The sequence below is a fragment of the Artemia sp. Qi Xiang Cuo genome, chromosome 4, assembly GCF_049724085.1.
Source record: "Artemia sp. Qi Xiang Cuo chromosome 4, ASM4972408v1, whole genome shotgun sequence".
Classification (NCBI taxonomy): domain Eukaryota; kingdom Metazoa; phylum Arthropoda; class Branchiopoda; order Anostraca; family Artemiidae; genus Artemia; species Artemia sp. Qi Xiang Cuo.
Window position 1 is genome coordinate 21,839,104 of NC_142797.1, and position 23,840 is coordinate 21,862,943.

Sequence of the window (23,840 nt, forward strand, 5' to 3'; positions counted from 1 at the left end):
TTTCTTTTCTTCTTATTCGCCTTCGTGGTTTTATTTCTGAAAGTCCTTGTTGATGTCCTTTGCTTCCTGCCTGGGTAGAGACTGATGAGTGAATGACGCGAACGCATCATTTTCAATCGCTCCTCATTATGTCGAAATTTTATTTGCTCACCAACGGCTCTTGCTGAAGATCTAATATTTTCCTTAACACTCTCCTTGAAATTCTTGCCCAACCCCCAGTCCTGTAGTGTGGAGGCAGCAAAATTTGATGCAGCAGGTACAAGATATTTTCTGGCAAGGGGTAGTGCAGAACGAAATAACCTAGCGAACCAGCCACCAAGACGATAGCATGACATTGTATTACAGCCATTGTAGTAATCCAATCCGTTGTCAAATCGATGTGAACTCGAAGCATTAACATTAGCAATTAATATCGGGACAGACAAATAGAATTCTTCTATTTATCATTTTAGGTGATTTTGCTGTCGCCGACAATGGGTCGAAAATGATATGTAATCACTGCTAAGCCTTTTGAAATTGCTAGAGGATCACCTAATTCAGTTCTTAGTGTTAACTGACAGAGTTCCAAATAGGAAGTGTTTACGGGAATATATTGAAGATGCTTTATATTGTAGTGGTGAATATGCTCTCGATCGTTTTTTCGTTCAAGAACTCGTAGGAAGGGAAAATTTAAATTACCGACCCAAGATGTTTCCACAAATGAGGTGTAGAGAAATATACAAGTGTCCGTGGAGAAGGCAGGAGGGTAGTCAGCAAAAATGAAATTAGTGTTTCCGGCACTTTTACCGTTGATAATATAGAGCTTAAAGCCAAGAACATCCTTCAGGTTATCGTTGAAAATTATCTTTTCACTGGCAATAGGTAAACTAATGTAGATCTAGGCCTCCTCCTTTGAAGAGTTGAAATGAAAATCACCTTTTTTACAATCCGAAATTCTTTTATTAATAGTATAAGATAAATCATTCACGCAGGTGAGCTCCTCGTAGGGTAATACAATATATGGATATTTAAATGAATTGATTTTTTCAATTTTTTCTCGATCGTTAACGAGTAGCCAATCATCATATTGATTGCTAATGAGTGGCCAATCATGGGGTCTAATTTTTATTTCATATTCATGATCTTTTCTCAGGATATCATAGGTATTTTTGAGGATATAGTTGACAAGAGTAACTTCACCTACACTGTCAAATTTGATATCGGGGGAGGGACTCGTTAAGAAATTAATTGTCTTAATCAATCTATTGTAGAGAGGATAAAAAATATTGGACATGAATTTGGCATAGAGATAATTGAGCATTTTAAATATTTTCAACATCGATCCAAGAATCAAAATCAGAGTTGTATCCTAGCCACCTACAAGTAACTGTTTCTTACCCCTGCGAGTATGTGTCTTTAATATCTTTTCAATTTGATAGATTTCACTAGCATTTTTAACTTTTTGTAGTTCATAGTCATATAAGACGCCGAGAATCTTGTCATCCTTGGTGTCACGCAGGCGATAAGCTATGGGTTTAGTGTCTAGGATTTTTGTCACTTTAAAAAGTTCGATGGACCACAAGTGAGTCCCATTTTCAAAAACATTAGTTGTTCTATTAATTCGAACAGTATCACCAACATTGAATTTATTTTTCTTCTTGACAACCGATTCATTGGAATATTGTTTAAGAAAGGTGTCAATTGTAAATTGTATCATGATCAGAGTGATGAACTTCTGTTGGTGTAGAGTTGGACAATGATCGATGAGGTCGATGATTATAAATCAACATGATTTTATCTAGATCATGAATAAAAGCCGATGTATTTTTCATTGTACAATATCTTGAAATTAAAAGTCGAATAGTTCTTATTAATCGTTCGGCCAATGCAGCCTTTATAGGACTGCGACTATGATAGAGCAGTGTACAATATTTCTCTAGTACTTTTGCAACATGGGGTTTAAGAAATTCACTACCGCGATCCGTTAGAATTTTTTTAATATGAATCCAGTTCGAGAATACTTTCAATGACCTGAGCAACTTCAACACCTCTCTTTGATCGTAATAAAATTGCATAAGCAGAGCGACTAAAGAAAATGATTGCAACTAGAATGCACCTGAACGGTGTATTTTGACGTCGTTGAGTCTCATCTAGAGTCAGGAGATCTGCTTGCATTATATGCAATGGGTAAAAGGCTTTAGTTTTTCGATATTGATTGGCACGAAGTCTATGATTTCTATGCAGAGTGTAACTTGATTCATTTTGTAGATAGTCTCGTACACTTTTAGTGTGAACACCAGTGACTTTAGAAAGAGTGGTGGGGGAACTTAAACTCCCCGCCTCACCTATATTTTCATAAACACCTTTCAGAACTTCAACCATTTTGAACGTAAACACGTTGTGTAATGTCCGCTACCCTTTTGTATACTGGCTGTTGGTGGTGGTGACGTTGACTTGATACGTCTTCGCTTTTGTCAAGCTATCAGTGGTGTGCTAGTATTTTCCAAAATTGATTTAAAATCTTCTTCTTTTTCATGTTTTAATGGTATCAATGTTGTTGATGATGCATGTTCATTTAATGTTTTTAGAATTTGTCTATTGCCAATAAGACTTTTGCGGAAGTTTAATGTATTTAGAAAGTTGTATAGATGAGTGTCAAATGATAATAGTCCTTTACGATTTGTAACCATGTCATACATTAAATCAAGTAGATTATAGCTCTTGCCCTGAATTATAATTCCTTCCCCATCGCTCTTAACTTGAATTTGACCACTTTCCATGAGATAGGTTAGGAGTCGTGTTAATTTTTTAAGATATGAGTGGGGCATTAGATTTGTAATTTTCCATACAATTGAATCCAATTCCTCCTTCATTAATTGTATTCCGGCAGCAGCAACAGAATCCTGAGGAGATGATTCTTTTTTTTGATCAATACCAGCAGTGGGCTTCGATCGATAGAACTTGTGTTTGTCCACTCGGCGAAGTGCATCTTAAAGTAAAATCAGTTTTTTATCATCCTCATTATTTTCATTATCAAGTAATTTACTCAGATTGTTCTCAAAGCGTTCCACGGGTGAAAAAGCAAGTTTAATTCGAGTCAATCTATAAGGTTTAGCCATTCTCTTAGAGAAAACTGTTTACAAGTCCTGCAATTGTTGGGAGTATAAGCGTGAAAAAGCTACCGCCTGCTTGAAGAAGACGTTTCCTTTTAAAATTCTTTCCTTTCGTTTTACAGGCCAATGTATGTACAATGGAACGATGTTGCTTTGCCTGTTGCTTAACTACTTCTGGCAGTTGAACATTACCCTTGGTCAAATTTAAACAAAGTTCAGATATTAGATTAATGAAATCATTGCCAATACCACGTTTGAGTATTGCCTTTCTAATCGGAGGTTTTGATGTGCTTAGAACTGAAAACAAATGTCTAATTTCATGTAGTTTCTTCAGTATCATGATAGCGACTAATAGGTCTTTTTAGCGTTCACGGGGAGGTATACTGTAATTTCATTGTCGAAAATATCTGTGACTACACACAGATCCTCGGGTGTATTTTGATTAAGATCCAATAGGATATAACCGTGGGGTTTATTAGTTGCTGATTGTATGCTGAGAGCAGAAATTTAGGGGCACCTGGATAGATTTGTTTATTGAGGGTTATTAGCGAGCTAGAATCATGAACAACTCTGTAGATGATTTAGTAGGTGCATTTCAAAGCAAGTTTTCGCATACATTTGCTCTGATGAAAGATATTATGTTGAACCAGAGTAAAGGAAATCTGTTCATGATGAGAGCGAACAGTGAACAATTGTAGCATTTCCTGGGACCATTGTTCAATAGATTCAGCCAGATCGGCAATGATCAGCCAAGAGTTTGGTTCAATAATGCTGAAAACATCAAGTCCCTGTATGAATTGTATATTCACCACACCCGTGGTGACAGCAATTGCTTTTATTTTATCGTATGACTCCTGCCAAATACTATAGCAATAGTAGATTTTTTTAAGCTTTTCCACAAACATTTTATCACAATTTCTAATTATTTTCGTTAAGAGTCCTGTTTGGCCTGACATTGAGGGCCCACACAGAAACGATCTAAATGGTGTTTTAAATTGATACATGTTCCCTTCAACAGTTCACCTAGAAAACTAACTGTAGACCATAATGGTCTAATGACTAAATAATTTCCCTACTACTACTCTGTTCAAGAAGAAGACGAATAAAGAATCATATTTACTTTTATTATATGCATAAAAAAGTAACAATACTTAAAAAAAGCACATTAAACATGAAAAAATACACCTTTTTTTAAAATTTATTTATAATAAAACAAATACAACATTTACATAGGCACAGAGAGAAAAAACACTTGAATACTTTTTTTTGTTTATTTATAGAAAAAAAATACAATATTAAATTAAAGCACTTGAAAAAATATCTTTTTTTTAATGAAACATTTACAAAAAAAAATCTGCTCTAAGTCAAAAAGATAACTTTGATAGTGGTGGTGCGCCCCCCGCTGGCGGTCGCCCCCCCCCTCCTGGGCCGCGAGGCCCCCAAAGGCCGCGAGGCCCCCCCCCTCCCAAAGGTTTTAGTAAACAATTTAATGGACTTTATTCAAACCGAGACTTTCCCTATGGGTAACACATTCGGCCCGGTCTGAAGTTAAATAGTGCCTAAGCGGGAGGGTGGTCACACCGTCTTGACAAACATAGACCTTGTCGGAGATGGGATTCATGGCAATTTTTCTACATTTACAGTAAAGATCTTATATTTGAGGGAGAGAATTGCCAACAATTAGGCTGGCGGAAATGTATTTGCAACAATACAATTCCTACAGATGTCCATATTGACATTCTTATCCACATAGCGGGTGGGCACTCCATTGTAACGTTTCTTGATTTCCTCGTCGTGTGTCTGTATAAAGTACGCCTTCGGACCTACAAACATACTACGGGAAATCAAGTCGCTTCCCGTTTCTGATTTAAAAAATAAAAGCTGATTTGGTGCCCGACGTTTCACTAGCTCGGGGTAAAGACCACCCCAATTGGTGTAGTCCATCCGTGAGCTGATAATTTCACCGTGCGCCAAATCATCAATTAGATTTGGGTTTTTACTTTTAACAGTAGAGAATCCGTGTCCCCGTAGCAGACCTCTACTTGCCCCTTTTCCGGCCCATGTACCCTAGCCACATTGTAGTAGAATTCCAGCATGAGCTTGTTAGAGATCTCCAAGATCGCACTACCTGCAGCAATATTTTTATTCAAGACAATGCGTCTTTTTTTCCTATTCAATAGTACCATTTCCGGGCCAATGATTGTGAAGTAGGTGTAATTTGGATCGGCAATAATTCGAGCACATTGTTCAGGATCGGTCACGACGTCACAACGATTCCTATTGCGAACACGCTCACACATTTTGCCGAAAGCCGAATTCAAAATGAGTTTATAAATTTCTTTTTCGGCCTTCGTCTGTGCTTCAGAACGTTTGTTGACAAAAGTGTCAACAAATGTTTTCAGATAGGGTTTTTGACTAAACTGGAGTGCTCTGTGAACCTTTGTGACGTTGAAACCGTTGTTGCACATCCATTTTAAAGCTACCTTATGTACAACTATTTTTTTTTTTGGCAGAAGGTCAGCAATAAGTTTTTGTTTTGAAGGTGACCAATGCAATCCGTTCACCTCGACTAAACACCTATTACGAGCGCTCAAAGAGTCTTTTGCCACAGGTATAATGATACACTGGAAAACAAAATCCTTTAATGGATCGTGAAGTTTGGCTGTTATCTCCCCGAAAATTTCAAGAAACCACCCAACCGGTCCATTCTCCTCAATACTGTTAATGTCGGGTAAACTGGGATCTTGAGAGTCAGTTAGCAATTTATAATTACCGCAAGGTAGTGCGTAATTAGACATTGCTGAGGAATACAAAGACTCCATATCGAGGAAAACTGCACTCGATTATGTCCCCGTCTTTTCTCCTATTGGATCAGTTTCCATGATACGATCCCCGTGAAAAACATACCCACCCCTCATTGACCTCTCTATGAACAGATGCTGATAATTGTCAGAGATTCGCCCAATTTTTTCCCCACTAATTTTTAGGATAAGGTCCATCACTAGATGAGGAGATGAAAAATAATAGCCCAAATCAAGATTAAACTCATCATAGATTTTGTCCGTATTTTTACACATAATGTCTAACTATTGAAGAGTGAACTCCTATAATCGGATTACTTTTTCAAGTTAAAAGGATTAAATTTGATATTTTTTTGGACTTTGCCATTGCGTAATTTGATGCAAGTGTAGACTTCTACGTGCGGATTATAGCATTCATTATGGCTGTCACTCAAGCAAAATTTGATGAAGGAGTGAAACGGATTCAGGCGTTGCTGGATAAAATATTAGCAGAGCAGAAAAGTTTTTCTGTCTCAATAATTTCCCTTCAAGATGAAGTTAGGCAAATATCAGCTGAAAATGCGAATATAGGAGAGGAATCTAAAAAGCTTCGAAATGATCTAGAGCAAGAAAAATTGCGGAATAACGATTTGGAGAGTAAGCTTCTGGACATTGAAGTGAGAGAAAGAAAGTTGAATTTGATTGTTCATGGTCTGCCTTCTGAAAAGCATAATCAATCAGTGACTAGCAACGTAAAGTCTCTTCTTTCTGACAAATTGCAAGTTACCGAGGACATTTCTCTTACCAAGTGTTATTACCTTGCGAGAAATAGAAGTTCAAACATCACTAGTAGGAAAACTAGTGTTTGACTGGCCCCTGTTTTTATATTGCTAGACACAGATCATAGAATTCAGGCGATTCTCAGTGAGGTGAATAAGTTGAAGGGTAGTGGAATTCGCATTTGCACTGATCTCCCACCAAAGCTAAATTTCCTACGGAATGAGCTATTGTCCAAGGGAAAGGACATGCGTGATTCGGGTTCGGTTCATCTTACGCGTATTAAAAAAAGGGGAATAAATTATGGCTCGAGTTAAAAAAGTCTTCGTCTTCATAGTGGGTTAAGATTGACTTGTTACTGTGATTAATAATGATATTCGTTTGGTTAGATTATTTTCATTACTTTATGTAATGTTTCTCTATTCATAGGATCTATTATTTTTATTTCTTGTGAGGTGTTTTGCCCCTCTGTAGACTTATTATAAGTTTATTTTCTGCCTTTTTTGTGAGTTTCTATTATTTTTATTTCTTGGGAGGTTTTTTCTCCCTCTGTAGCTTATTATAAGTTTATTTTCTGTCTTTTTTGTGTGTTTCTATTTATATGAAGTAATTGAGTACAATAATTTTTTCTGTATCTGCATTTTACGTTAAAATGAATGAGTTCAGTTTCTTTCTTTTGTTTCTATTTATTTTCAAGCAGTTTCTTTTTCTTTCATCATTATTTTCGAGTTCTCGCTGGTTCAGTTGTTTTTGCTATGTTAAGACTCAGAGGGTGTGCATTTTGCGAAAGTTTCTGTTTGTCCTTATCATAGTTCTGATTATTTGCATTTGATGATAATTGTATTGGGTATAAACTTAGAGACCTAAAACCTGAACCATTTGACTTCCATTTTAAATAACCATGATAAATTTTTTGGAAATGAGATATACGATGGTTGGCTAATTCACTTTTAAAAAAGTAAATATAAATTACCTTCCAAAGTTTCTGATCTTCCCAGTACCGGGGTTGTGAGAAGAGGATTTTTAAATCGTAGAGGTTTTTTTAGTTCACAGGATGATCTTTTCGATGTAGTTCATAAGCTATCTTGTCATGTCGTTGGATTCTGTAAGACTTTTCTTATAGACACGGCTCCTCATATTGCTTTTCCTGGATATCAATTTACTTTCAAAAACCGACTGACAAGGCGCCAAGGTGGTTTGGCAGTATTAGTTAAAGATGGTATCTCTTTTCGACGCCTCGTAAATCTAGAAGGTTCTCATGAGGAAATGCTTTTTGAAGTAATGGTAACTGAAATTAGTCTTGGAAAAAAAGATATAGTTTTTTGCGTAGTATACCGACCTCCTTCTTCTCCAGTCAAGTCTTTCCTCTCTAAACTCCATGATTTTTTGCATCAACCTCATTTTCAAACTAAAGATGTTATCCTCTCCGGAGATTTCAACATTGACCTTCTAGAAGCTTCAAATGAAGCTTCTGTTGATTTATTGTCTTCTTGCTTTTCTGCATATCTGCTTCCTACTTGCCTGATACCTACATGAATTTCACCTAGTTCTGCTTCTCATTGATAATATTTTTACATCTTTACCAATTAAAGCAAATTTTGCTGTTTTAAGTGATATATCGGATCATTTCCTGCTGGTTTCAGATTTAGCTTTTACTTATAAAATACCGCAGGTAAGTAAGGAACGTCAAGTACGGTTAATAAATAAAATAACATTACAGCACCTGAATGAAAACCTTGGTCTATTGGATTGGAAGGATGTAATATCCACGGAGGATACAGATGTGGCAACTGATACTTTCCTAAGAAATTTCAATTGCTGCCTTGATTCTAGTTGCCCATTTGTTACGAAGAAAATTTGCAGAGAAAAATTTCCTATAAGGCCGTGCATAACTTCTGGAATTTTGCCATCAGTTAATAAAAAAAAACCAGTTATTTAAAAAGCAGTTAAAGAATCCAACTGATTATAATATTAAAAATTTTAAAATCTTCAAAAATAAATTAACCGCACTGATACGATTGTCGAAACATAGGTATTATAAAGAGTCTTTCGAAGAAGCTCAAAATTATCCGCGCTAAACGTGGTCTTTAATTAATTCTATTATAAAAAAACTAAGTAATTCTAAGTTTCCTGAAGTTATTAGTTTAGATGATGGATCGACTACTAACAAATTGGAGAAAGTGGCTGATATTTTGAATACTTATTTCACTAGTATAGGAAAGAAAATTGTTTCATCAGTAATGAACCAGTTTGATTCACGCAGTAATAAACATTTTTCTTCATACCTTCCATCTCCTCAAAGTAATTCAATTTTTCTTACGCCTATTTCTCGGTCTGAAATAACAAAAATAGTGTGTGATCTAAATCCAGGTAATTCAGTGGGAATTGAAGGGTCTAGTTCTATAATTGTTAATGAAATATTGTCTGCAGTAATTTTGCCATTACAGCATATAATTAATCTTTCATTTAAAAATGGAGTTTTCCCGTCTGCTTTTAAAGAAGCGAGGATAATTCCTCTTCTCAAAGGTGACTCCTGAAAACCCATCAAATTACCGCCCTATTTCTATTTTGTCAGCATTTTCTAAAATATTTGAGAAGGTAATTTATAAGAGGATCTATGACTTTCTTAAATCGTTTAATTTTTTCACAAATTCCCAGTTTGGTTTTAGGTCTGGACACAATACTGAACACGCTATCATTGCTCTCATCCAATATATTCATGAATGCTTAGATAGAGGTGAAATTCCAGCAACAATATATTTGGATTTTAAAAAAGCATTCGATACAATATCCCATTGTATTCTTTTTCGTAAATTGGATAATTGTGGTGTGCGCGGACCGGCGTTGGTTCTATTTAAATCTTATCTTGATAAGAGAAAGCAACGAATAGATGGAGGTAATTTTCTCTCTTCGCCTGTTCCTCAGTCCTCCATGGTTGGGGTGCCTCAGGGTTCTGTCCTAGGTCCTCTGCTTTTTCTAGTTTATATAAATGATTTTCACCGAGCTTTGGCAATCCCATGTCTCAGCACGCATTTTGCTGATGATACGGCAGTTTCAATTTCTAAGAGGAATGACGAGGAGTTGGAGGCAAAACTTGATACTGTATTTTCTAATGCTCTTGATTGGTTTTCATTAAATTTTATTACGTTGAATTTATCAAAAAATAATTCAAAATTTACGACAGAAAGTGAAATACATGCCCTCGTATTACCCGAGTTACTTCTTCAAAGTATCTATTATCAATATCTCGGGTGAAAATGATAAAGTACCTTGGACTTATGATTGATGAAAGATTATCTTTTAAAACACACATTTAAAATATACGCTTAAAGATTTCAAAGTATGTTGGTTTAATGCGTAGGTTGAAGCATTATTTGCCCTACTCTGCTTTACGAAGTATTTATTTTGCTCTGATTCAGTCTATTATTAATTATTGTTCTCTAGTATATTTATCTACATTTAAAAGCCATATTAAACTAATACAGATTTTACAAAATAAAGCAGTAAGAATCCTCAAACTTTTTATTTCATCGCCTATTTCACTTCCAAATAAGTGTTCTACAGCATCTTTATATACTTATTTAGATATACTTCCAGTTTCTCAACAATTTACTTTTGGAGCAATTATTTTCAAATTTAATTATGACATTAATAAATTACCGCCATATTACCTCAATCAAAGTTTGTTCTCCCGATCACAAGATTTACATCGTTATAACACGCAACAAAAAAAGAGTATCTACATTGACAAGTATAGTACTTAGAGATCTAAATTCGCCCCGTTTGTGTCAATAGCCCGGTGCTGGGATGCTCACAAGAATTTTATTGATAAATTTTTTTCAATCCATTTACTAAAAAGGAATCTTAAATTTCATTTAGTTCAGGATTATTTTTAATTAAGCGTCTTTTTAATATGATTAAGTCATTTATTTGGATTTTTGTTCTAAGTGAATGTGGGCCTCTCGGCTATCTTTTAGTATGAATTTATATTTAATAATATTGATCTCTCTTTTTTTTATATATATATTTATATTTATATTTGGATCCTGAACTAGCTGCTACTTTCATATTATTGTTATATTATTGTATCTTTGCCGTCGTAATTATCTTTGTATTGTAGCGTAAAAATTTTCATTGTATCTTTGTCTAAGCCTAGTTTTTCGAGCTTGTCTCCCCATGGGCCTATATCAATTATATACATGTATATGTTAATAATAAAATGATTGAACTTGAACTTGAACAGAGTTAACACGTCACTCGACAAATACAGCTTGCAGTAGTCAAACCCATGTTTACACCCTCCCTCTGCCCAAACTTTTTTAGCAAAACTGTATTCATCGGGGGTGCAACTACGATCGTGAAGACTATCATAAAACGATTAAATCGGAGGAATAGTTTCCTCGGCGAATCTCGACATGGAACAATTTTAGTCATAAGGATATATGCCCTTGACCGTCAACAAATCATATAAATCATTTGGAAATTGTAGCTTGAGAAGGGGGAAAGCATTGCAACCGTCATCGTTTTTCTGCACTTGAATTAATTCGCTCAATGATTTGGGGAAAAAACTGTAGGAATCTAAAAAACGAACTTTGTTCGTGTACTCAACGTCGGCTTCGAAGAATTTCCACGTAAATTCCAAAACAAGCACCTTTTCCGATGATTTAGGTATGATTTTGTAGGAAACTCTGTCTATCACCCATGCATCATACACTGTTCCGTTTGTTTGAAGATGCGCCAATGCTGGTAGCACATACTTTAGATCGTAGTTAGAGTTATTTATAAAAACCGGAAGAAAAAGTTGCTGTTTAATTTTTAAATTACATGAGTTGTGAGCCCATCCCCGAAAGTTACTTTTTCCCGTTGAATTGGGATCAATAAGGTGATCGTGGTCCTGGACCGCGTCTTTTGGGGCAAGAACAGCCCTACATACCCAGCAAATCGTCCCCTTTTCTAGCGCCAGTTGCTCTTTATCTGACAATGTCATTGGGTAGTTAGTGTGACGCAATCGTGAAATTGTACCGTTTGCTGTTTTTCTTAAAGATACCAATAGCTTTTCCATGCTGCCCTCCTCATCCACAGCCAAAAAAAAACTCTTCCAATTGCATTTTATTGTTAGAATAACGACAAGCGTGTGCGTAGGAACACGCAACTAGTTTTTGTTCCATGACTATATTTGGCCTTGATGTATCCGATATCTCAGTCTTGATAACCAGTCTTGTTTCACAGTCCAAACACACTTTAACAGTTTTCAGCAGGAACTTTTGAAAAATTCTAAATTTTAAACTGTCTTTGCCTTCTGCCGGCATTTCAATTCTTTGATTCCCATGAATTTTGCAATGGTTCATGTGATCCGAAAATGTTCGCTCAGATGTGAATGGGGAAATGCACACGGGGCAATAGTGACGTTCCCCTTTCTTCACACCTTGGGATAGGAGTCGACTTATTGCTGTAATGGGGAAAAAATGGCCATAGGAATTTACATCTTTGGGAGGCTCGTAAATAACCAAATCCCAATTTTTAACATTATCTACTGACGGTGTCCTCACTGAATACAAAACCCCTTTTTTATTTGGTTTTTTCCCCCATCTACAAATTCAGTGTCATACTGGAGAACAACCCCCCCCCCCCCAAGATTTTCGATTGCATTTTAAAAAATTTTTATTTCTTTCAAGGAAACCCGATAATTTCCCACTAAACAGTCAAAAATTACTTTAGGGAAATTTTTCCACCGTTACGTGCAAGTCCGTTGATACTTTTCATTGTTGAATCTTTGTTTATTGTTTTATGGGCTGCTACTAAAAATATATACTTAAAGCATTGCAGCCTCGTGTCAAATCTGAAACCTTGAACCCCTCCCGTAGCCGACAAAACTGGATGACAATTTTTTCCTCGACAACTCTAGACCCTCCGTCCCCCTCTTAAAATAAAGTTTTTTTTAAATCTACTGAGATTAAGATCCATGTGTTCAATGTTTAAAATTGTGGACCCACTCCCCCTCTCATTAAACGTGTCCAAAGTCGAAATTAGTTTATTCACCCAGTTGAAAAGTTGTCTTCAAATTCATTTAGACCTGGGTAAAAAGTCTGGTTGCCAGTTGAAAAATGAAAATAAAAAATATCCCCGGTTGTCCCCTTTTGTAAAATAACTTTTTTATTCACTGATGCTTTAAAAGGTTCGTGGCCCCCCCCCCCCCATTTCTGAATCTGAATCTCAATTTTCGCTCGAATTCTGTAGATGTAGCTCTGGAGAACTTTCACAGGGTCAGTTAAAATAATGCTCCCGTCAACCACGTTTTCCTCGAGAGGGTTAAATTTTACCCTATATGTTTGTAATTGACTTAGAGCAGATTCTAACACATAAAATTCACGTAATTCTGGGGACATAGCACTATTTTCTTGTCCTGTACCTATTTGTATAGGACCTAATTCACTAATTGTATAGTTGTCTTCAAAAGTTTCCCTGGAAGAATTAGGTCCAAAAATTTGCACTGCTGTATCATTAAGCAGAACGGTGGAGGGTGACTCAGAATTATCAATACCCTCAGTCTGTTCAACTGCAATGGTTGGAGATGGCATGAGGTCCCCTAGTACATATTCCAAAGTGTTTGGGAAAAATTGATCGAGCCAGCCTGTATTTTCCTGTGACGTAATTTCTTTACGAGGACCCGGTTCGGTTGCACTAGTAACATCGCCTAAATGTTCATGCATAAATCTATCTACCCAGTCCGAATCCTCTCTCATATCAATATCACAAGTTAAATCGTCTAGGCTAGCTATGTCCCCCAAAAAAACATCGTTAAGGAAACCCCCTTGCCATTCCATATTATCTACAACTAATGTAGGTTCGTCTCTGAACTCCATTGGCATTGATATTATTGGTCCTGTAAATTCAGTTGTTTCATCATCTAATAGTGGTGCTCTTTCATTAATCTGTAGAAAAAAGGTTTTATTTTCCATGTGAAATAACCATTATTTTTATAAAGTTAATAAACTATGTTAATTTTTCATAGTCATTGTCCCACCACCTGAACAATTAAAAGAAGAAAAAAAAGTTACATTGGCTTATGTCTTTCATAATGACAATTGAACATGTTAAAAATATATATCGTTTTAGTCAGGAAAATGAAGTCTTATTCTTAGAGGATAAGTTAGAACAAGAGAATGATATATAAAACTAATGGTTTTATTCCAAAAAAAAATTTCAGAATAAAAATGTAAAATAGGGATCCAACTCTAGTGCTTGTCCCTCTTGATTATAATTCTCAATAAAATCCGACCATCGTTCAACCGAGGCAGTATGTTCTATGAGGCATTGTTCTTCAGCTTCGGTTAATGGGCTTGCATCCCATACATTGGTTGTTGGTGTTGGTGTAACTTTCTCGATAATCCGAATTTTCCTATGTCGTTTGGCGACAGATTCGATTGAAGTGCTGGACGTAGTTAACCTGGACTAAATAAATCGTTGTAAGCGAATAACTTTTTTTCTCCTTCGATATCAACAATTAAAGTGCAATTAAAATGTTGGATGATCCTATTTAGGGCTCCGGGGGGAGGGGGGCGGGGGGGTTGGATTGGATTGGAGCTCTTTCGAGTTGGGGTAGAGGACTTCACAACACTGTTCAGATAGAACTTTTGTATTATATCGACCCTAGAGTTTCAGCCTCAAATCCTTTTCGAAAACTTCTTCTAAAATTATCTTTTAAGAATCCTTTTTCTCGTGTGAATATCTTATCGAAGATAAACATCCAGTCATTTGAAACTCAGTTTTGTAACGAACGATTAACATTCAAATTTATACCTGTAGGATTAATATTCAACCTTCTCGATGGGACATGAATGGTTTAAGAACGGTTTAACGGTTTATGAACGGGGGCAGTTTAAGAACGGTTGTTCAACTGTCAACAGTGAAATAGTAATTTGTTTATATATAGAAGTTGTTTAATGAAATAATCGGATTTTGCATTAGAAAAACATCTTGCTTAAAAGAGAAATTACAGGTAAGCTTTCTATAAAATCTATAGAAAATTATGATAAGCTATTTGCTACTTCGGTGTTATAACCACTCTTTTGTATACTGCAAATGTGGCTAATGAAAGAAAATGAAATAGGATTATTATAGAATAGTTTAAAAACAAATTTAAGTTTTACTCATCAAAAGTTATGCGCTTGAGAAAATTTGCCTTATTTTTGAAAAAATACGGAAAAAAAATATATACATTTACATATTCTGACTGCGCTTGTACATCTGAAGTCCCTGGCAAGGCATGAAGAGGAGTGTCCCCCCAATCTTGATCGGATGAGATTGAAGCATTATGAGAATCTATCCATTCTCTCTTGAATTTTCTGCCAGGTTGCATAAAGATTTGCGCAGAGCTGACACTGGCTTGAGACTCCTGGCTGGTCCATCGAATTTGTATTGGAACTAGCAAATCTGATGACTGATAGTCTTGCAGCCTGCATTGATGTGATATCATCCCATATTGGTCTCTTTTCGGAGGGAGGGTAATTGCATGAATCCACCTCAACATTCTTAAAAAAAAGAAAAAATTTAGTAATGAAATAATAAAACCTCTTTTACAGATAAATTGCCCTCTAAAGTTTATTCCGGTGTTTGTAGCACTCTATGTCTTAACACTTTAGAAATAAATAAAAATAAAAGCTTTTAAATTAAAATTTTGGAAAATTTTGAGTTTGGAGGGAAGGGGAGGCTAAGTCCCCCTGAAATTTGAATTTACTAGTAAAACGATTTTTTCTTTTAGTATTTTCAAAAGGGACAGAATATTAACGGAGGGCATTAGACCTTCAATTCTATAGTATCAAACACGAAAAGTTGACAATTATATATTTTTTTTATATATGCAAAGTTTTTTAAAACTTATATACCTAAATTACGAATATCACGGTACTAAACCCCCAAAATTTGAAAAAAAAATGATGAAATTTAATTGGCTAGCTCAATTCTTACCTATTCAGAATATTAACGGAGGGCATTGGATCTTCAATTCCATTGTATCGAAACACAAAAAGTTGACAATTATATGCAAAGCTTTTAAAAGTTATACACCTAAATTACGAAATACTTCAAATCACGGAAAAAAGGAAGAAAAAGATTCCTAGACATAGCCTAAGCTAAAAAATTATTAAGTATATGAGGAATTCACCCTCTAGCCTATATCTCACCTTATACGCTTTTTTTTTAGCATTTTTCAAAAGAGATATCTTAACCAACCTTTTGTGATTCGAACAAATATCGAACTTTAGTGTAAAGAGCAAGATATTGAGGAGGGAGGCGACCTTTCATATCTGCCGAAACTAATATGCAAATTCTATTTTAATTTTTCATATACAATGAGTCAAAATCAAAGTGAACCTGCCCCTTTTTTTTGAATATTTACTAAAATTGAAATACATGGACTGTGTAATATTTAAGAGAAGGAAGCTTTAAAAGAGCTAACAGCACGGTGAAGAAAAAGCATAAGGAAGGTAATTCTTCCTTAACTTAATGGCGAGACAATTTCTTTTTATTATAATAATGAGAAAATTTTACTCACCAGAAGTTGCTTAAAATATTCCATATCTATGTAAATGATTGCAAAAATATCGATACTGGTAGATTGAATGAACTATTCAAACTGTAGAAAATTTTAATCTGAGACTTGAATATATACAAAAAAGTAATTGATATATATATTGGCAGCTAAACAAGACATACTGGTTATCTGACACGGATTTACCCTAAAAGACATGTATACCATGAACTAGAAATCTGGTCTATGTAAATTGTGTCAGAAAACTTTGTCCTTCATAACATGTTATGTAACTAGCACAAGATGGAGCATAGTCTACCCAAAGTATTAGGTCATACGAGGGAGCTCTGAATCTCTTTGAAATGGTGTAAAGCTTCTATAGAATAATGTAGAAATTGCTGTGACGGTACGCAAATAACATAGAAATTGCTAGGGCGGTACGCAAAGTATAAGTTAACATACTACTCACATCTACATACCTTAAGGAATCTAGCTTAAATCTTAATTTTTTATGCTTTCAGAATGGTTTTTGTCATTCTAAGACATGTAAAAAAAAGTTGAAATTAAATTATCATGTTAAAAAAATAAACTTCAAAAAGAATAAAAAATGGGGTGATTTGCCCAAGAAGTTGGAGGGAGGGGTCTCCTTGGAGGTTGGTGAGAGGGACCTTGGAGATTGAGGTCCTTGGTGGCTAGGGTCATTGGTGGTTGTGGTCCTTGATAATTCAAATCCATAACCATCTCACTAATCCCATATTTTGTACTTTTTCTTTGTAAGACATGTAAAAAAAAGTTTGAAATAAAATTGTCACGTTAAAAAATAAACTTCAAAAAGTATAAAAGAATGGGGCTATGGGCCCAAAAAGTTGGAGGGAGGGGACCCCTTGGAGATTGGGGAGAGGGGACTTCGGAGGTTGAGGTTCTTGGTGGCTAAGGTCATTGGTAGATGCGGTCCTTGATTGTTCAAATCCATAACCAACTCACTAACCCCATATTGTGTACTTGTCTATTATAGCGACCAAAGCCGAGAAGTAAAGCTAGGTTAAGTCACATGTCTCATACTGTTTCACCCCAAATAATCCCCTACAATGTCAATTTTTTATGCTTTAAGTATGTTTTATGTCATTCTAAGACATGTAAAAAAAAGTTGAAATAAAATTATCATGTTAAAAAAATTAACTTAAAAAAAAGTACGAAAAATGGGGGGATGGGCCCCTAAAAAGTTGGAGAGAGGCGGGCCTCTTGGATGTTGGGGAGACGGGATCTTGGAGGTCAAGGTCCTTGGTGGCTAGGGTTATTGGTGGTTGCGGTCCTTGATGGTTCAAATCCTTAAACATCTCACTAATCCCATATTGTCTACTTGTTCATTCTAGGACATGTAAAAAAAAGTTGAAATGAAATTATTATGTTAAAAAAATAAACTTCAAAAAAGTATAAACATGGGGGATGGGCCCAAAAAGTTGGAGGGAGGGGGCCCCTTAGAGGTGAGGAGGAGGGGGCCTTAGAGATAGATGTCTTTTATAGTCATGATAACTGGTGGTGGTGATCCTTGACGGTTCAAATAGGTACCCATCTGACTAGTCCCAATATTGACTAATTCTTCTTCCCAAAACTTTTAAAAAAAGTTGAAACGGGATTACCATTTTAAAAAAAATAAACTTCAAAAAGTATAAAAATGAGGGGATGGGCCCAAACATTGTTAGAGAGGTGGCCCCTTAGAGGTTGGGGAGAGGGGACCTTGGTGGTTAGGGTCATTGGTGGTTGCGGCCCTTAATGGTTCAAATCCATAACCAACTCACTAATCTCATATTGTGTACTTGTATATTATAGCGACCAAAGCCGAGAAGTAAAGCTAGGTCAAGTTGCGTGTCTCAAACTTTTTCACCCCAAATAATCCCCTAAAATGTCAATTAATCTCTGATGTTTCCTTTGTTCTGGCAACTGTGCACAGATACATTTTAAATTCCCATGAAGCCTTCCAAATTTATAAACATGTCCCATGGAGAAATCGTGTCAAACAGATATCTCAATAATATAAAAGAATGTTCACGGGGTGAAAATGTTTCATAGCAGATATGTTTCGACAACATGCTGTTACATAAATTCAGGATAAATTCATTGGAGGTCAAGGGATGTCATTGCCGTTAGTATTTTTAGCTCTGTGATTGGCCTAGGAAAAAGACTTTTACCAAGGACATTAAATCTCGTCCTGGAGTAATACCTCTTCTTCTACTACTGTCTCATAGAAAGCAAACCTCAAATACCTGCTATTAAGTAATGCAACATCCAGATTGGGCAAGTTTTCATTGAAAAGACTGAAAATTGAATTTGGGGTCGTGAAAATATATAATAATTGACTCAACCAACAAAATGAATTTAAACGGAATTATTATAGTAACTAAAAATGAAAAATAACCAAATTGAGCTAATTTATCTTAGGAATTTTTTACATCCAGGCTAGTAAAATCAATGAAAATCTGAAAATTGTATTTCAAAATGAAGATCACTAGCGTGACATAAAAAAGCACTCAATGGACAATGCCCTTCCCCCCTATAAAAAAGCAGTTCTATATGAAAAACTTTGGAAAGAAATTCTTCCCACAAAATTTCTCCCCGTAGTGTTTTCCGGTGTTGGGGGGGGTATTTTTTTCAGAGGGTAAACGCAGCCTCCCTCCCCCTTCAACAGTTGGATAAACATATTATCTATAAACTATTTAACTACTTGTATGAAAATGCAAAGAAACATGAAAATCTTTTTAATAGAATTTTTATGAATATTATAAAATAGGAGCTTGTATTATAAAAGTGTTTTCTAATAGCAACCCCCTTCCTATTTTGATTTCACAAACTGATGTCACTATGCAGAGAGCATAGTATAATTCTCTTTTGTTTATTCAGCTGCTAATAAATATTTATTGTGTCCTAACCTGTGTTTCTGTGGATTGTCTCAAAAAAAGGGCAATAACATATTATTTAGTTCTTTTGAAGTAACTTAAGATTACTGAGAAAGTCAACAAATTCAAACCGAGTATGAGAAATAATTATAGACTGCAAAGTTCAGAAAGCTTATATAAAACTAACTAAAAAAAATATCCAAAGGACTTACCTTTCATATATTGTTACTTGGCAATTTATATTTGGCAAATCGCTAATGATTCACGATCATACGAAAGGCAAGAACGTATTCTGGATTTCAAAAGGTGAAAATCACCCCCTAGCCCTTTTAAAAAAAGTAAGGGAGACAGATCAGTGCTACCCATACAAAATAGTCATTTTCCCTGTTGTTCAAGGAGGGGGGTGGTAATTTCCCATAAATGGGTTTACGACCGTGTTGATTCCAATGATAGACTTTTTATTTTGATCTGACCCCATCTTCGAGGGGTTTCAGACGTTTTTTCGAAATCATCATAAACCTCTTTTCGCAATAAATTTTTACTTTTAAGACGAACCAAAATAATAGTTACCATTCCTCAATTAATGTCAGATGGCAATTTGTTTCCACTAGGCAGTTTTTTCCTAAACATGTTTTTTGACTTGTGGTTGTGACCATGTTAAAAAGTTCATTGTGAATTCTCCCAACAGACTAATGGGACTTACTAAGAGGTCGAGGAGGGGGAGTATACCGGAGGTTTCGCTTGTAAATTTCCAGTTAAGGATTTTTGACCATAATTCTTGCAATGGTGCCGTTTTATGCTTCGAAGCCTTTCCACTTAAGAAGTGGCACCATAAGTGTTATTTTCAGTGCTATATCACACTTACGAATGGTAAATTGATAAAAACAAAAAAAGGTACGTATATATGAGCAATAGCTTTCAAATGAGCCATTAAACGTGACTCTTATAAATAGCTTTTGAACGAGCCAGTAAGTATCTCTCTATGATGTTCTGGTAGCCCGCTAGGCCTGTTGAAAAAAAAAAGAAAAAAAAGGGAGTCAGATCAGTGGTACCCAATCAAAAAAGTGATTTTCCTTTTTGTTCAAGGAAGGGGACTGTAATTTTCCTGTGTAAGGTTTTCGACCTTGCTGATTCCATTGGTAGACTTTTCATTTTGACCTGATGCCATTTTTGAGGGGTTTCAAGCTTTTATTCGAAATCACCATAAATTTCTTTTCGTAATAAACTTTTACTTTTAAGACGAACCGAAATAATAGTTACTATTCCTGAGTCAGTGTCAGATGACATTTTTTTTCACAAGGCAGTTTTTATTTCAAAACGTGCTTTTTAACTTTTGGTTACTAAGGGCCGTGGTTCGCTCTTTACTAGATTGCAGCTGTCGCTGCAACCATGATTTTTAAATACAATAAACAGATTTAGAAATAGAAGACAACATTGAGTAGTCCTCATTATAGGGGAAATATTCTTCTATAAGATTGGTCTAAAGCCACCCCTCTCTAATTTTTTAGGCTTTTTGTTCCCTTGTTTATGCGATTCAAACTGAAAGAAGCTGAATAATGAATTTTATTTAATAGTACAAAGAAATGGTTTTAGGTACATATGCGAAGTCACACCGGAGCGTGTCCTTTCGTTTGTAATTATTGTGAAAAAGCCTTCACCACTAGTTCTTCACTTCGAGTTCATGAGCGGAGTCACTCAGGGGTCACTCCGTTTAAATGCAGGTAAGTTTTTTTTTCGTTTTTTCTGAATTTTACTTAAATAGTATCTTCCCGCATGCTGACAACATTCTAATTGCGATCTATCTTTTTTGTCAAAATTTTCAGTAATAGTATATTTTCTTTTGATGGTGCTCAGTTGAAATGGAGATAATTAGGTTCAGTAAATGAGCTCACTTAAAGGGCCCATTGTAACTGAACCACTGTGTAACTGAACCCCAAGCAATTGAACCCCTGTAACTGAACCACCGTGTAACTGAACCACCGTGCAACTGAACCACCGTACAACTGAACCACCGTGCAATTGAACCACCGTGCAACTGAACCCCCGTACAACTGAACCCCCGTGCAACTTAACCCTCGTGATACTGAACCCTCATGCAACTGAACCCCCTTTAACTGAATCCTCGTGCAACTCAACCCCCGTGCAGCTCAACCCCATTTAACACCCCCGTGTAACTGAACCACCGTGTAACTGAACCATCGTACAACTGAACCACCGTGCAACTGAACCCCCGTGCAACTCAACCACTGTACTTACACTGGGTAAAACACAAGTTAGAATCTTTACATGTTCAACCTTGTTGGAATTGTTTGCTCTATTAAGTCTTCACATAAATTACTGCTTATTCATAAAAATGCTCTGTTTTGTTGTCACAGCAACAAATAAAGTTGTGCGTAATAAACTTTTCATCCACGACGTATGTGTCTTTTTTATGTCTGTTAAAGTCGGTTTCCTTCATCCCTTACCTTTCTGCGAGTATAAGTATTTATCCCATTCCCCGCGGAAAATTACCCTCCTCCACCAACAGAAACTTCATCACCTGGAAAATACCCCCCTCGCGGAAATTAGGGTTTTCAAAATTTAAAAATCTTCTTTCAGTCGTGTTATTTTTTAGTTTAATTGAGAAGTTCCAACGGAAGTGGAAAAGTGGAATTTATGTGTAAATCTTGCCCCCCCCCCCTCCGTGCAAATACTTTCTTCTCATGAAAGATCCTCCACAAAACCCCCACACAAAAAATTTCCGTATGTTTCCCAATGACAAATACTATCTGTAAGCGATAGACAAATAAAAGGTTATAAGAATGGAACCGACATTTCTGAAATGGAGTGTGCTGATTATTTTGTAGTTAGAAAGAGAGTAAGATACTTCAAAGGATTAATTTTGACGCCAAAACATCTCAGCTCTCATTGAGCATTCAAATAAATACAGAATTAGCTCTAAGGGAGAGACGACAGGAGGATGGAGGTAGAAATTGTTTGATACTCTCCAGGCATTTCTAGTCTTTTTTTTTATAAGCCGAAAGTGATTGGAGACTAACCAACCTCAAGAGATATTTTTTTTTGGGGGGGGGGGGAGGAGAGGTTTTCCACGGGTAGGTATTTTCTGGGAGGGGGGTATTTTCCGTGAGGTGTTATTTTCCGCGGGGTATTTTCCTTAATGGATGTTTTTGCGAGGGAGGGGGGAGGGGTAAACGGTGGCTCTCACCGTCTACATACTGTAATTTTTTTTACCACTTTGCTTATTTTGTTGTTTTCATTTTGTGGTATTTTCTACGCTCGTAATTGTTTATCGTTTGGTTTGAAAAAGGTTTATTGCCTGCTTCGGTGTGGTCGTTGAGTTGCACGATGGTTCAGTTACACGAGGGTTCAGTTGCACGGTGGTTCAGTTGCACGATGGTTCAGTTCTACGGTGGTTCAGTTGCACGGTGGTTCAGTTGTACGGGAGTTCAGTTGCACGGGTGTTCAGTTGCGCGGGTGTTCAGTTACACGGGGGTTTAGTTACACGAGGGTTTAGTTAAATTGGGCTCAGTTGCCCGTTGGTTCCGTTACACGAGGGTTCAGTTGCACAGTGGTTCAATTATACGGTGGTTCAGTTACACGGTGGTGCAGTTACAGGAGTTCAGTTGCTTGTGGTTCAGTTACATAGTGGTTCAGTTACACGCACACCCATTTAAAGATACAGTGCACGACAAACGGATCTTTAATCAAAATAAAAAACATGACAAACAAAAAGGAATAAGAACAAAATGAGCATGGCAGATTACGGCAGACCTTCACACAATAAAAAAATAAGGGTAAACAAACTAAATAACAACAGAACAGTGGTTTGGCAACGGAAAGTTGCAGAATAGAGAGTGGCAACAAGATCCGAGCAATATCAAGAAAAATAAAGTAATCGATAAATATCTAATGGGGAAGATTTTATTTATTTTTGAAAATGTAAGTTGAAAGATCAAAAAGCAAGAATCAATTTCCATTGGTATAGAAAACGGGACCTCTCTAGAACTATCAACGGCTGGTGTACTTTGTGTCCGTTACAAGATAGGTTGAGAAGACGCAGCAAGTGGGAACAAATCAAAAAAAAGTAACTGGACTGTTTCGAAATGCTTAATCTTGAATAAACTTGAATTAAAGGTACCTGCCAGTTTAAAGGTAATTGTCATTCCAATATTTTATTATTCTTTTACCGTTTTTTTCCAAGGGCACTGGGATAGAGTACTCATCTATAGTATGAATTGGGCTTATATTTTTATAGTCTGTGATCGTTTTTGGTAGACTATGCGGTAAAAGACCACTAAAAGTTCAAATTTTGTTACAAATCAGTAACAAAATTATGCAAAGCAGCGAAGCCTGTTGGACGACCGGCATAAAAAAACGTAAACTTTTTTTTTATTATCAGTGAAAAATTGTTTTGTATCCTCACAAAATTTGGAGTCGCCTTTCTCCCCCCTCCCACCTATCCTTGAACAATACTTTATTTCAAAATCTCGCGTTGATCTTCCAGTCGTGAGGGAAAACAGGATAGACTTAACCAAGTTTATAACTTTAGAAATAATAATTTTTAAATGGAACAGATCCCCCTCCTCTTTACCCATTTGTGTGCGTTGAATAGTTTAATAGGATTTTCTCTTAAATATAAAATAGAAAAATCTAATATTGGGCTCGAATCCACGCTTTTGAAATCGACATTCTGATCTTCTACTATTTACATTTTACATATTATATATTTGATTTTGCATCTTTGATACATTAATATGCGAGTCGGATT

The 23,840-nt window shown here is 36.0% G+C and overlaps 1 protein-coding gene across 1 annotated transcript in view; it reads left to right on the plus strand.

Moving 5' to 3' along the window:
• The window catches only part of LOC148952882 (uncharacterized), a gene marked incomplete at its 5' end in the record, with an annotated part of 270,367 nt that overhangs the window by 206,910 nt on the left and 39,617 nt on the right, over positions 1–23,840 (plus strand). The window contains one exon of the mRNA XM_089087813.1: positions 20,666–20,793. Coding sequence (XP_088943939.1) covers positions 20,666–20,793 — 128 coding nt within the window. The remainder of the gene's footprint in view (positions 1–20,665; positions 20,794–23,840) is intronic.